The sequence below is a fragment of the Camelus dromedarius genome, chromosome 3 (assembly GCF_036321535.1).
Source record: "Camelus dromedarius isolate mCamDro1 chromosome 3, mCamDro1.pat, whole genome shotgun sequence".
Taxonomy (NCBI): Eukaryota; Metazoa; Chordata; class Mammalia; order Artiodactyla; family Camelidae; genus Camelus; species Camelus dromedarius.
In genome coordinates this window covers 75,855,363-75,871,573 of record NC_087438.1, presented here as the reverse complement: position 1 = coordinate 75,871,573, position 16,211 = coordinate 75,855,363, and the positions used below count along the sequence as shown (strand labels likewise).

At 36.9% G+C, this 16,211-nt stretch overlaps 1 protein-coding gene across 1 annotated transcript in view; it reads left to right on the top strand.

Annotated features, from left to right (window-relative positions):
* TMEM232 (transmembrane protein 232) overlaps positions 1 to 16,211 on the top strand; it is a 239,302-nt gene that overhangs the window by 43,308 nt on the left and 179,783 nt on the right. Inside the window, exons 10-11 of the mRNA XM_031448791.2 lie at positions 10,546 to 10,669; positions 11,624 to 11,873. Coding sequence (XP_031304651.2) covers positions 10,546 to 10,669; positions 11,624 to 11,873 — 374 coding nt within the window. The remainder of the gene's footprint in view (positions 1 to 10,545; positions 10,670 to 11,623; positions 11,874 to 16,211) is intronic.

The window sequence follows — 16,211 nt, the reverse complement described above, 5'->3', positions numbered from 1 at the left end:
TTTGTCTTTTTTCTGGATTCCACATATAAGTGATATCATATGGTATTTTTCTGGTTTGATAATCTTTTGTATTAGTTTGGTTTCTTTTTGGTTTTTGTGACTCTATTGTATGCTTTTAATTTGTGGTTACCCTGTGTTTCAAGTGCGTTAATGCCTTACTTTATCTGTTTGCTTTAGACTGATAGTCTTGTAGGCTCAAACACATCCTAAAAAGAATGAAGGGAAAGAAAAAAAAAGAGAGAGAAATCTGTATTTTCTTGCTCCTCTCTCCCACCTTTTATGATTTTGATGATTTTGATTTTTTTTTAAAACATCTTCATGTTTATCCTCTAGCTACTCATTATAGTTATCACATTTCCAGTTACGGTTTTCTCATTTCTATAGCTTCCTGCTGCTTTTCTATTTAGAGTAGACATTTCTATATTTCTTTTAGGATAGATTTAGTGTTGCTGAACTCTTAGTTTTTCCTTGTCTGTGAAATTCTTGATCTCTCCTCCCACTCTAAAGGATAGTCTTGCCAGATAGAGTATTCTAGGTTGCAGCCTTTTCTCATTTGGACTTTGAATAGATCTTTCCACTCCTTCTGGCCTGCAGTGTTTGTGAAGAGAAATCAGCTGGAAGCCTTATGGGGGTTCCCCTGTACCTCTTTGTTTTTCTCTTGCTGTCTTTAAAATCATTTCTTTAACTTTGGCCATCTGAATTATAATATGTCTTGGTATAGGTCTATTTAGAGTCTTCTTGTTTGGGAGCCTCTGTGCTTCCTATACTTGGAAATCTGTTTCCTTCTTTAAGTTTGGAAAGTTTTCAGTAATGATTTCTTTGAGTACCTTTTCAATCCCCTTTTCTTTTTCTTCTTCTGGGACCCCTATTATGTGTAGGTTGGCACATTTTATATTATCCCATAGGTCCCTTATATTGCTCTCATTGGCTTTTACTTGCTTTTCTATCTGCTGTTCTGACTGGGTGACTTCTGTTATCCTGTCTTCTAAGTCACTTATTCATTCCTCTGCATTATCTAGTCTGCTTTTGATTGCCTTTAGCTCAGCTCTTACCTCAGCCATTGAGTTTTCTGTTCTTAATTGGCTCCTCTTTATAATTTCTATTTCCTTTTTTTACTATTCTGTCTCTCTTATTTCCTTCAGTGCTTCTATCACCCCCTTTTTGAAGTCATGATCTATAGGCTGTCAAGGTCTATCTCATTGTTCATTCTTTCAGGGGACTTCTCTTGTTCCTTTAATTGGGAGTGGTTCCTGTGCTTCTTTATTTTACTTATATTTCTTGGGCTGTATGGATTTAGGAGTATCAGTTTTCTACTGTGTTCTTGAAGGGCTGTTTCATTTTTTGCTTGTGTTTATTTAAAGTGGGAGTGTTCCTGTGTAGATGGTGTGTGTCTAGTAGTTTTGTTGCAAGGGCTGTTCTTAGTATGGATGGTTGCCATGTCTTGTCTGCTGTGTGTGTTGGCTGTTATCCCTTTGACTGGGGGTACGGTTGGTGTGGTGATCAGAGCCTGCCCTGATGGTTGTTGTTGAGCGGGGCCTCCTTTTTTGTTCTGTAGTTGTTACAGCCTTGACAGGGGCTTGGGTCTACTCCCGTTGCTGGAATAGAGGCTTCTAGACCTGTTTCTGAGCCACGGAGTGTGGTAGGCAGGTTGGATCACTTCAGCTGGGAAGCAGAGTTGCTGAATATACCTCTGAGATGTCCACTGGGAGGTGCCCTCTGTGGTGATGTCTGTCACGTGTTATGCGGGCTTAGAAAGTACTCTTTGTTGATGCTGCCTTTGTCCCTGCCTTAGCTGTGGGCATGTTGGCTGCCCACTCTGGTGTCCCTCAGGTTCTGGGCCCCAGGAACCACCAGCACAGATCTGCCAATGTCAGGTGCTGGGACCCACTGTAGGGAGCAGGAACACACGTTAATCTGTGGTGTGCCACAGGGTCAGCTCAGACCCCAGGCCTGCCGCCGAGTACAGTATGGTATGCTGGCCTGTTGTAAATAACTGTGCTTGTGCCCGCTATGCACCAAAACTCCACTCACTGCCTGTTCTTCCCAGAGGTGCAGATCCACAAAGGGTCCAGAAAGAGCAAATCTACTCTCTCTGCCTGGGGCTGTAAACAAATCTCAGTTCTGCCTGTGAAGTTGCAGGGCCACTGGGTGTGGATTCAGCTTTCATTCCCACCTCCATGCAGCAGCAACAGCTATGACCGAGCCCCACCGCTCTTCTCTTGAGAACATACCGACATTGGAGCCAAGCAGAGACAGGGGCTATAGGGCGGCTGTGTTGTGCCCCTTCCCCCCAAGCACACCAGCAGTGGTGCTTTTTTATGGGTTTCCTAGGCTGTTCTGTTCCACCCATACCCCAGGCCAGAGCTCACACCTCCCTCTAGTCCCCCGAGGCTGCCTCTGTGTAGTGGGCCCCAGCCCTCTCCCTGGGCTCATACAGGTCTCCAGCAGCCAGTCCTGGCCTGTCCCTGCCAGCTCGCGTCTAGAGCTGGGGATCACAGGGAGCCTCTGTGCCAGTTTATCTTAGTTCTGTCTGCCAAGTGCTGTCACTTTTTCCTCTGAGCCTCGGAAGCTCCGCTTCCATCCCTCTTGACCTCTTGGCTGGAGAGGGGGCCTTCCAGCATGAAGGTGCCTTTCTTCCTTTGCTGCTCCCTCCGTGCACGACTGTACCTGCACTGATTTTTTTCTTTTTTCTCCCCCCCCCCCTTTTTTTCTTACTGAATTTTGTTAGAATCCTCCTGGTTTCAAAGTGAGAGATACTCTGCCAGAGTTCAGTAGGTGTTCCGTGTGATTCAGTTTTGCTTGTAGATTAATTCTTGGTGTATTTGTGGGAGAGGGCAAGCTATGAGTCTCTCTACTCCTCCTTCTTGACACCTCCCTATATTTCTTACAATTACTGTTTTTTTAAGAAAAGAATTTAATCTTTTTCAAAATGATGACTCTAGTAAACAAAAATAAACCATTGACATTAAAAAAATTAATGTCTTTTTTAAGTTCTCAATTGGACTAACTTCTCCATTAGTCAAATTTTCTGTTGGTTATAGTGATAACATTATACCAACTATTAAAAAATTAGCTTTTCTTCTTACAAAGTATTTAAGTTAATTATGTGTTAGCCTATACAGCTTTTAAGAAGTCATTATTTCAGACCAAACCAAACATACTATGATGTAATTATCAAAATCAAATGAGAAATGCTTTTTCATTTTTGGGGCAACTTTAATAGTGGTCTTACATATTCTTAAGATTGGGAGTGAAAAATTTTCAAAATGATCTAAATGTATTTAGAATGAAACAGAAATAGTGAGGCATCAGATCCTGTTGGTAAATTAAGACTTCATTAGGATTTACTGGACCAGATAGCTTTAGAATTGTGACACTTGGTAGAAGATACCTTTGGTTTAGTACCTGAAATTCAATGCCTGGTGACTATTAATAAGAATAATATAGTGAGCAATTTCATTTCCTGTGCATGTCAGTAAAGTACCACATGATGGAAAAATGTTCAGAGATTTAAAATGCAGAGAGAGACCATTCAACTGATTGATCAAAGGAAATTTCATTAATAGTGGCCAAAATTGCTTGGGCCCTTGCTAGTTAGTGGTTCTCCTCTGCCCATTTCTGTTGCTACCATCAGCAGATATCAGGTATATCCCTACTTGACTTCTTATAACCCCCTTTATAAAGGTCATGCACACAAAAGGAAAAGAAGCAGAAGCAAGTGGTTTCAGCAGAGGCTGGAAAAGAGCAACTCCAGGAGCCGTGAAAAGACCCAAGGAAGGACTCACAGAATTAGAGCAACCTCTGCTTGATGGGGGACAGAGAGAAAACTGAGGAGAGGAAATGCACTAAGAACAATAAATTATAAAACACGGCAAAAAAGTAGAGAAAATGAGAATACATGAGCCCCTCCCTGTATCATACACCAGCCTTTATCTTGAAAGTTTAGCTGCCTTGTGCTGCAGACAAGCAGCTTGCTGTAAGGCAGATTTCCATTTAATATGGTTAAATTTTATATGATGCTTCATACTCTCGATGCTCCACCCTGTGGTTTGGCCTTTTATAAACTGCCCCATTTGCTCTGGGGAGATAGATCAAGCCAGCGCAAAAGGCTTTCTAATCTAACGTGAAAATAATGAATTGTGTTTATAATTGAATTATTAGCCAATGAAGACTGCTGAGAAATGCAGTATGGCATTTCAGTAGAGCAGTATAACATATAAAATTATATCTTCCAAAGCAAAATAGCTGATTTAATCGCTCCATGAATGTATTCCAAAAAAGCTTGACAATTTAATATTATACCGCCATGGCAAGTGTTTTCCAGACATAGTGTTTGTGTTTGCATCAAAATAAATTGAACAAAGAGGCACTGCTTTTATGGGCAGCAAGGCCTTTACTTCTGGTCACATCAATGACATCCACAGTGTCTATGTCCCTGAACCCTAGGAATTAGAATGTTCACGTGAGTCTAACCAAAACTGTTCAAACAAAAGTTTTCATCAGTAATCTTCCTCATTCTTCATGGGCTGAGATGTCAGTGTAGGTCCTCAGTCTTCTGATGCATTTCCTGGATTTCTCTTGATCCTTCGATCCTCTGAGTTAAATATAACCCTTAGTCTGTCAAGGGTAAATACATAGTCGATGCTTTGCTACCTTATGGTGCAGTGGAAAAAAAAATTCAACCTCAAATCAGAAGACTTGAGTTTGAATGTTATCTCTTGCTACCTGTCCAATTTTGATTGAGTCACATGGCCTCTAAGAACAGTATTCAGCACTTAAATGGAGATAGTAACCATCTCAACGAGCTGTTGAGAGATTTAAATAAGCTCAGTAATATGAACACACTGTTTATGCTCTGAATCTCCTGCTAGTTCAGATCCAAATTAACTTTTTTCCCCAGACTTCTACCTACTGAATTTCTGTCTCAGTACCTGACACATGTCCTCTCCTTAAGTTAACCGAATTGGACACCCTGACTACTACATTTCAGAACTGTCCCCCTGCTCTCACTGTCACCACCTTAGTTTGGGCCCTTACTGTCTTGTGACTCTTGTAGCTTATTAGCTGTTCTCTTTGCCTTATGTTTCCTCCTCAATAATCTGTCATTCTCTGCTGCCAGGGTTACAACATAAATATGATTATACTGTTCTCCAGCTTAAAATTATTTAAGAGGAACTGTTTCTACATGCCACAGGGTTGCAGCTCCAATCTGGGTCTCTTAACTTGCCATGATTAAAAAAAAAAGAAGAGCAAAAACGAAGATAGAAAGATTACTGGGATTAATTACCACCACCGAGTCATACAGGCAGACCCAGTGTCTGTTGGGCTGGAGGGAAGAAGATGATTAATGACCACTTGTACCTCCATCGCTAGTCCACACTCCATCCCTTCCTTCTTCCCCACCACCTTCCCCAATGCTCCCAGAATGAAATCTTCCACACAGGAGAAAGCAGACATGCTGAAGATTAGATTTTCATGTAGTCCGTCCCTTCTGAGTCTCAGAAATTGGGCTTTGGCAAGAGAAATGTATTCTTTGAACTAGTTTTCTTAAATGGTCAAAATTAGGAAAGAAATTCTGACTGCCCTCTTCTCCATGTGTAATGAAGATTGAGCCTAATTTATTCATACCAATCCTCCCCTTCCTAGCCTGTTAATATAATCTTCAGTTGCTGATAACATTATGTGAGATCATTGTTTAAGACATTCTGTCGTCTCCTTAAGGAGTGATTTATGTATTTATGTTTAATTTTTGAATCAGATTTATAAAATTTTGACTTATTAAAGTGGATCTCTTTTTCCCACTCACTGTCAGCTGTTTAGCACTAGGATTTCCATTTTTTAAGTTGTTAAATGCTGTTCATTTCTTGGTTGGCTTGAGTGAATTTCTGAGTGACCTATTTCATTAGGTGAGGCTGTGACTACACACAATCCTTGGCTGAGAACATTTGTTACCATTTTTTCCCCCTAAAAAGTATAATGGACATTGTCTGGGAATAGGCTTCTGTGCTCAGTTTTTTGTTTTTTTTTTTAATTTCCTCTTTAAGTCTCTAAATGTTGCTATGTTGTTTCCTACCTTTTAATTATTTTGAGATGCTCAAAAGCAGTCTGCCTTTTTTTTTTTTTTTTTCCTGTTTTCTCTTCAATCCGGCATTTTTTAGAAGCACTTTTGTAATTTGGTAGCCAGAGGGTAGATGGTGTCCTCTTATGTCTCAGTGACTTTCTTAGGAAGCTGTTGGGACAAATCCTCCACTTAGAAGCCCCGACTATGTGAAGCTGTGGACAAATGCTGTGTCTACTGGCCTACACTTCGTGAAGGATTTCCACTGATTACTTACTGTTGACATGTGTTCCCAACTCCTGCCTGCCTGCCTGTGCTTAGGTTTTTTCTTCTGATGGAAAACCCATATATGCCTGTGTTACATTTTAAATCAAACTTCTTGGCATTGGAAAGGTTTCCCTTCATTTGAATTCTATTTTCTTCATAACTTTAAAGTCCTTAAAGTTTCTTTCTGATTTTTTATGGTACTACAGATTTTTTTTTTCTTGATTTATGTTTTGTTGTTTCAATAGGAATTAGTCATGGGTTTCAGTTTGCCAGTCGTTATCTTCCTCTAAATTACTGAAGAATTTTTCAAGTTTGCTCCCTTCTAATGTCATTTTTGCAGTTAACTCCTTTTGTTAAGGATTTAAATTGTGTTTTTTGTCATTTTAATTTCATTGCAATCTCTTGTTTTCTTATTATGCTACCTTTCATCTCAGCATTAAGGCTTTTTGTGTCACATCTTTATCCTGGGCTTTATTAAAGATGCTGAAGAATCTTGTAAAAATGTCTTCTGGTTCCTGTAAGAAGTCATTTTCAGAGGTACAATACTCTCAGTATTCAGACTGATATGCTCCTTAGCCCTTGCTGTAATGTATTTTTTTGTTGGTCTCATGTAGGGTTCCCTCCTCCATTTTCTATTTTACTTATCTCAGAGCTAGGAAGAATTTATTAAAGCTTGATATATTTAAAATAAAAGGTTTGTGTTCATAGTGTAAATGACAGAGTTGTTAAAAGCTACAACTCTCAACATGCCATATCGTCAGGAACGTTTCTGCTTTCTCCCTGCTCTTCGCTGTTTGCCCTTGGAGGAGAAAGTGCACTCCAGTGTTCCCAGTGTAGCACTCCTCTTCCCCCGCTTCCTTCTACACACGTATCCCCACAAGCACTGTTCCGTCATCTGGAAGTTGCCATCTGTGGACCAGTATGGAGAAATGAGGTTAAAAAGGCACAGGGATAACACTCTGGCTCCCTACAAACTGAGCACCTCAAAGTAAAGGACTGGCTGCACTTTTCTTGTTTCTGTGAAAGACATGGTAGGCAGGAAAGATCATTTTTTTTTCTTTAATTTTTTTTCTTCTTTCTTTTGGGGAACAAGGCTGCTGTGTTTCATTAAGTGGCGTGTGGGTATTCCTTCTTGCTGTTCTTAATCCAGCTCCACCGATTTTATGGTTTGTGGAAATTCTCTGAGTTACTGATGTCTCTTTTCATTGTCAGTCTCAAGGTTGTGTGGATTTTTGACATTGTTTTCTGAAATATCTATTGAACGTTTCAAATAACTCTGTGCAAAGGTTGCAACTTAGAGACATTCTAATTCTTTTAAAATAATTAGTCATAAGGGAAACAGTAAGAAGAACCTAGGAAAACTGTTTTGAATGCTGATGTTTCTAACTTTTTTACAAGGTAGTTTGAAGACAGACAGCTTTTTATGAAATCCCTGGCTATTATTAGTGTAGAAGAAACACTGAACCGGAATCTTGCTAACTGAGATGCAAATCCATGTCTGGTACTGTTTAGGTGTGCAGTGATTGACATTAATTTTAACAGTTTAAAAAAAGAAAAGCAGAAAAGTAAACTGAGCCAAGCAACTATGTTATTTTAGACAAGCCAGTAAACCTCTGCCTTAGTTTCTTTATTCACATAATTAGGGGGATGTCTAAAGTACTTGTAAATTACTTTATACGTGTTTGATTTCAAAGCTTGTAAAACCAAGTCAATGTACTGGTAATTGAGACTTGGTGTACTACGATGAGTTTACAAAGAAGCTAGCACTGTATTAAAACTTCTGACCTAATCCAGTTTGAAAACTTCTTTCTTACATGCATTGATTTTCAGTTTTGATTTTTAACAAACTTCATTTTGTAAGTATTGATGCTTCTATTTTTGGCAAAGGCATTTTCCTTTATAGAAAAATTTGAAATCAGCAGCACTGATAGAAAATAGCGTGTTAGTGTGTTTCTGGTGAAGCATTTTTCTCGATAGGGGGCTGACACTGATGGATCTTTTTCAATTCACATTTCAGTGAGAGTGCCCTAGGTCAGTGACAATCTTCCAGACTTAAAAGAGAACAGAAGGCACAAGACCTAATGACTGTTAGGTATATTCAAGGAAAAAGTTTTGTGAACTCTAAGACTGTCCTTTCCTTTACTTGACCTTGTGAAGTATGGGTGATGAGTACTCTGGGGAATGGATGACTAGTTATTCACCTCAGAGAGCATCTAGACCTTTTTCTTCAGACACCATCTTAGATAAAAAAGGTTATTGAACTCATATCCATTGACTTTGAAATAATAACGTTTTTGTAATTCAGTTCAGTTCAACCTTTTGAATCCAGCCATTTTATATGTTTTCATTTAAATCTCACAATAGTCTCCGAAAAGTAGGTTTTGCTGTATTTACGTTATAGATGGTGGCGTAAGATTTAGATAAGGTATGCAAATTGCCCTTTGTTACCTATCTAGTTAGTGGCAGAGCTTAGATTCCATCTCTCATTTTTCTGACTCTAAATTTCATGCTTGTAAACATCATTTAAGTATATCAGTTAAGATTTAATTCTTCTGTATGTAACAGTCACCTGACAAAAGCATTGGATTACCAAACTGGGCTTTATTTATTGCATATAGCAAGCAGTGCCTGCACTACCGATGCAGATGCTTAAGGGAATCCTCAAGATCCAAGCTTCTTCTAGCTTCCTTTTCTTAGTAAGTGACTTCTATCCTCATTGTTGCAGGATAGCTGCTCGACCCTCTGGTATCATGTATTCATTCCAAGCAGGAGGAAAAGGATGAGCAAAGGAGAAAACAGCTCCTGTTAACCTAAATTTAATCTTTTTTCTTAATGAGAAAAAAAACAGATTATATGGAAGGATTTCATAATATACTTCCATTTATATCTCATTGACCAAATCTATATTTATGGCTGAACTTCAAGGGAGTCAGGGGAGTTAATATTCTAAAAAAATTTCTATTGTGGTCTAATTGACATCCAGTAAAATTCACAGATTTTATGTATACAGAGCTATGATCTTTGACAAATGCATACACCCGTGTAATCACTGCCCCATCAAGATACAGAGAGCTTCCATCTTGAGGCAATGTTAACCGAGCACTTTGCCATTAGTTCTGAAAAGGAGACACATGATATTAGGGAGGCAACAGGCAATGTTGTACTACTAAGATTAAATATTAATGTACTTAAATAATAGTTTCTAAAAGCAAAATTGAAAAATAGGAAATACCCACACATGGGAGAAGACCAGTTATTAGTTAACCTGGCTTAAAAATGAACTTGAACAAATCGCCCAGATCTATTTGTCTTAGTTTTCTGATATTGAAAAAAGATGTAAAAAGTTCTTGAACATGTCAAGAATTGTGGTTTAGATCCAAGAGATAATTTACGTGAGCTCTGTAAAGCTCCATTCAAATATGAAGAATTCTTTTTTTCTGTTTTTTTTTTTTTTTTATTGTTAGAGGTGTTTCTTTTGAAGATGATGATTAACATGACTTACTGGCCTGAAACATCACAGCTGTGAAATTCAAATATAATTTGAAAATGTACTAACTTTTAAACTTAATAGTGACTTAGAAATCAAGGCAATATGTAGCTCTAGGTAGAGGCAATTTTATATTTGCATTATTATCAGTTCGCTTCGAACTACATCTCTTTCAATTGGGTAACAGTACCACTAAATGTATAGTTTCCTGAAAGTCTTAGAATGTATGTACATTTATGGCTAATAAGTTTATTTTGAGAAATTGCATTTTTGTAAAAATCAAGTAACGGTGAACTTTGAGAGTATTTAGGAATGTCATTTTTAAAAAATTTGTTCTCTTTTGAGAAGAAAACACTCTCTTGAATTTTACCCATTGGAATCAGTTGCAGAAGGTTAAGAATCAAAACCTATTGTGAGATTTTGAGGACACTGGAGCCAGAGCGCTTGATTGCTTGTTATACAGGATCCACGAAGAAATGAGATCATTTGTAATATTTATTACTCTTAGAGTTTTGTCAGAACACTGCTCTGAACTCAAACATCTTGCCGAAATGTGGCCCTTTTCAGTAAACTTGTATCATAATGAAGGATTGACCAATACGAGTCTTTATTGAAAGTAAATTTATCTGGTAAACCAGGATAGTCATTTCTTCTGGCCTATTACTTTTTTCCTTAAAAAATCATTTATTATTATTTTACATTAAAGCGTTTGTTTTGTTCATAAAATTTCCAGGTTGGAGTCAGCACTGGCTTTGTTGGTCCTTGGGGAGGCTGCCAAATTAAACATGGCCTGCTTGAAAGCTTTAATGGACCTAATGAGAGATTTTCTTTCAAGCATTATGTCTGTTCTGAATCAGGTAACAGCATATTGTTAATTTAGGTGTGCAAAAACACCTAAGTGGAAGCAGTTTTTATTTTTGCCACTACTTTAACTGTATATCATATTAGAGCTTATAATGAGCATAACTTTGTAATGATAATTTTAATTAAATATAAAAGTAAATGCATATTTACCATATGTCCCAGTATAAACAGATAGATATAGATGTAGATAGAGATAGAGAACTAGATTAGACTCACATGCACATGCACACACACACAAAAGGGGTTTAAATTTCATTGATAAACTTGAGGTCATGTATTCATACATGGTTTAGCTTCCTATTTAAAAATTTTTTCATTGTCACTACATATTAAGGTTTACATTTCAAGGGGGATGAGATTTAACCATTTCTCTGTTGCAGATTGAGCTTGTTTCCAATTTACAGTTAATTAAAAATAATGTTAAACTGGTATTCTCATACATAAAATCTTTATCTGCATTTATGACTATTTCTTTAGAATAGATTTATAAAATTAAATTATTGAGTGACAGACTATGAACTTTCTTGTAATATTCTTAGGACAGCTGTCCAAATTCCTCTCCAGAAGACATAATATTCTTGGTTTTCTGTGAAAATAATGTATAAAAGTACACACACAGGAATTGAGCTTTATATAAAAAAGGTTCTTTTACAATATGAAATGAAAAATAGTATCTCATTAGATTAATTTACATTTCATTGATTACTAAGGAAATTGAAAAGTTGTTCCTTGTATACTTTTTAGCTATGTTTATTTTTTATTCTTTGAACTAGGTTTTATGTAATTTATCTATGGAGACTTGTTCTTAATGAGTGCATTTTAGAAATGTTTGTTGGTTATGGTCTTTTAACAACTCCATAAAATTTGAAGATAGATAAGTACGGTGTATAGTTCCTCATTATGAAGGAGCATGTTTTGATTTTCTAATAGCTATTTTCTCATTTTAGGAAGAAAGCTGCAAGGTCGACAGTTTTTCCTGGGCCTGGAATGTTGTCTACATATACACAACAATTCTTGCAGAAATCTGCTTGTATGCTGCCACTTCTGATTTGCAAAAAACTGCTTTCATTGGCTTCTGTGACTGTGAAAGTTCACAAGATATTTTATTCACAGAAAAATCAGAAGAACTGCCAGAACTGAAGGAAACAAGTATTTTAGGTCTTTTGGAATATTTCTCTTCAAAAACATCGGATAATTGTAAGTAAATTATTTTTCTACTTGAGAAATATTTTTAAGATATCTCTCTATACAATGAGCCTTTTACGACAAGTTAACATTTCTAGGTGGGAAATAATTTTAAATTCAGTAGGACTTTTCTGCAAATTTGGGAGGTCTGTTTTATACCATGGAAAATTGTGATCAACAATTTAAAAACAACTGAAATGTAAACTAGAGTCAGTTGATTTATGATTCAAATTATATTCCTTGAAAACAAGAGAGGAACTTAGGAAAACTTATGAAATGTATATAAAGTTTGTTTTATTCATTTCCTCGTAAAGCCTTGTCATCCGTCTTCTCCATCTCCTCTAGGCATTTCCTGTTTCTCTTCTCCCCCCATCTCCAGAGCATTTCTCTTCAGTCACTCAAATATTGTGGTACATTCCTCACATTTCACATCTTTTTTTCTTTTTTTTCTTTTTAACATTTTTTATTGATTTATAATCATTTTACAATGTTGTGTCAAATTCCAGTGTAGAGCACAATTTTTCAATTATACATGAACATATATATATATTCATCATCACATTCCTTTCTCCGTGAGCTACCATAAGATCTTGCATATATTTCCCTGTGCTATACAGTATAATCTTGTACTCCACTGAAATGTACTATCTTGTGTCTCAAGACCAAAGGTCTCGCTACTATTGTTTATGGGGGTTATGACAGTAAAATACTTTTGTTTTTAAAAGGGCACTTTGGGGACAATATTAATTCAAAGATGTCCCTTTAGGGTGACAACAACTCTTCTTTATGAATATCATTGTGGTCTATAAGTTACTATAGTCTGTTATGTGTGTGACTCTCACTTCCATTAAGTTATGAGATAATTGAGACTGGAGAATCATGTCTGAATTTTATTTGTATTAACCCAGCACTCCAGCATAGTAGTTAGCACATAGTAGGTGTGCAGTGATGACAGTGGATTTATTATGTAATTAAATGAATTATTGAATTTCAAATATAGTTGCAAGATTATTTGAGAGTATGGAAGGAGGCAAGAATACTGCCTTTCCTTTGGACCATAATTCACTGATCTGGGGTAAATTATGCTTGAATATAATTTTAAATAGTAAGACTTTGGTCGTAGATTTTAATTTCATTCCTCAAAACTGGCTCACTGTTTAAAAATTACTTTCAGTATACTTTTGGTTTAATCAGTAGATTGGAACCTATCATTTCAAAGTGCAGTTTGCTTGAATTTTCCCCACGTTTCAAGAAGAATGTGTTTATTTTTTATTAGTGTCATTTTTTTTTAAAAAATGGCGGTGCTGGGGATGGAACCCAGGACCTCATGCATATAAGCCTGCCCTCTACCACTGAGTGCCCTCCCCACTATTAGTTCCAATTTTAAGTAGATCTTCAGTCATTAGTAGGCAAATTGTATTTCTCCCATGTTTATAGTACAGATAAAGTGAAGAGGTGTTCTCTTCTTTGGCTATTGACACTCTTAAATATTCAGAATGGTCAGAAGTGTTTCTATATAGCAGCTCAACATAGGCTTTTTAACCTGCCATAGACAGATTCATATAAAAATTTGGGGCCTCCAATTTTTTTCTGTCTAGGTGTGTAGAATTGGTTTTCTCTCTTCTTTCAGTGCTCTCTTCAGTGATGGTTCAGAAGATGTTCTTCCACGTGGAGGATTTTTACTCTTAGAAACCTCTTATCCTTCCTCTGGCCATGACCCCTGAGTGCTGATAAAACCTCACGATGATGAGGTTGCATCTTTCTGTGGATACTCACATTTTCTTTCCTTCTCAGCAGTCTGATTCTTTTTTCCCAGCCAGTTGATGATTTCAGTGTATTCATTTGCTTATTGTTGATCCTTCTTTGAAGTTTCTCATCTTCTGAAGACTAGACTTTGATAACACAGGCACAGAATTTGGGTGACTTCTTGAAAGAGACGTTTGCTTTTCTGCTTATTATCTGCAGCATTATATTGCTCAACCTACTGAACAACAACCCCCAAACCTTCCCAGCTCAAATATTTTTCACTTTCCCTATCATTTTTCCCTCTGTCAACAGCAGACCTCTTGAGAGTTTTGTTGCCATTTATGTGAGCTTTCTTCTGAGCAGTGCTACACATTATAGCGAACTATCTTTGAGCTTGGACTTGTCAAGCTCTAGTCATCCTTGGCTATTGTTTTCTTATCTTTCTTATCTTTATAAATCTGAATGAGCACACTTGTTTCTGCTTGGTATGAATTCGACACCAACAGAAAAATGTGATCTTCAAGAAACAAGAGATCCTGGTGTGTGTCCCTACGTGAGCTAGCTACCCAGATACCTGGAGTATAAGTGATAGTCTCATTAAGGTTGATATTTTTGATTACTTATTGAATAAATGCTGTAGGAGTTTCTGAATTTCATTGTACCAACCACTGGATAATGTTATGGATCAAAGAGCCCTCTCCACAGATCACACGGTGGCAGCATTTTATTCTTTTGATGGTATTATAACAGGTAGAAGGCAATTTCTAACAGACTGAGTTCTGGAAGGAGACGCCCTTTGAACATTCACAAGTGGTACAGAGGCGATGGGTGGATATTTTTGCTATCCCTGACGTCCTTCCTATGCTTGTACTTGAACTCAGGAATGAAATAATTAAACAGTATTTTGTCTTTATTTTTTCAACCAAAGTGGGAAAATAGATGTTTCCAGCTGTGAAACACCTGTAAAAGTTTGATCTTCAATAAGGAGGATAGACATATCAAAGTTGCCTCCTCTGCTGTCAGAAGTCAGTACATTTTCTCTGACATCAAACTTCTTGTACAAGCCATAAATAATCCTAGTGTCATCCATCTCATTAATAATTCTGAGTATTCTGAAACTCTCAATACTTACAGCATCTTTGTGATTTCTTGTGGGAAATGTTTAAAGTAAGTTGATCATCTGATGATTGTTTTGTTAAGGACCTCTCAAGAATGTGTGAAAATTCTACGGTTTTCTTCTTCTCTGTCAGAACTAGAGAATGTACCTCCTGTGGACATAAACTTTGGTCTCCTCCTCATGTCCGTGCTGGGTTTTTGGCCTTTGTTATCAGACACTACCATTTTGAAAAGCCATTACTTGACATGACTGTACGTACGCAGAGTCAAATATTTTACCAAGTGATAGGGCTTCAAAGTTTTGTTGATGTGATTCATCATAACTTGATTCTTTGTAGCATCACTGGTCTTTTGTCTGGGTTGTCCTGGATGCATGATCATTGAGAATACCTACCACTCCTTTAAGACCTCTGAAAAGAGATGGCTTCAAAAGTAGTGCAGGCCTTGCCAACATGATTGCTGGAGAGGACAGGTCTGTCTTTTGGGAAAGTGATATACAGAACCTGGAGTGCCTCCTTATACTTAATTGAAATTTTTTTTTCTTATAATTTTACCCTTCAAGCAAGTACATTTTTTTTGTTTAGAGTGAAAGAACCAGTTTTGGAGTCATATGGATTTGTATATTTTGTTCTGTCACTTGTATTTTGAAATTGTAGGTTAAATTATTTATTCTTGCTGACTTGATTCCTTTGCCTGATAATTAAGATAAGAATACTATTTATATCATAGGACTCCGTGTAGGAAAAAACAATGGAAACATAAAAACGCTTGGAATAGTACCTCGTGCATAGTAAAGTTCCAATAAATGTTCGTAGATGTTATGGTTACTAATGTAATTAATGTCGTTATAATGAGAAAAACTTCAGTGAGGAAGGGCTTTTTCCTAACACTTATTCCTGTGTACATTTTGTCTGCTGGGGAACCAATTTTATTTGCCTATAAAGATGTAAATGACTCTGAAAAACATTTTAAAATGGTATCAGTAGCCTTTTATGAATGAGTCAAACAGTGTCTTTATGGCCCATTTTTTTTTTTAACATTTTTTATTGATTTATAATCATTTTACAATTTTGTTTCAAATTCCAGTGTTCAGCACAATTTTTCAGTTATTCATGGACATATACACACTCATTGTCACATTTTTTTCTCTGTGAGTTATCATAACATTTTGTGTATATTTCCCTGTGCTATACAGTGTAGTCTATTCTACAATTTTGAAATCCCAGTCTATCCCTTCCCACCCTCCACCCCCCTGGTAACCACAAGTCTGTATTCTCTGTGAGTCTATTTCTGTCCTGTATTTACGCTTTGTTTTTGTTTGTTTGTTTGTTTTTGTTTTTGTTTTTTAGATTCCACATATGAGCGAACTCATATGGTATTTTTCTTTCTCTTTCTGGCTTACTTCACTTAGAATGACATTCTCCAGGAGCATCCATGTTGCTGCAAATGGCATTATGTTGTCGGTTTTTATGGCTGAGTAGTATTCCA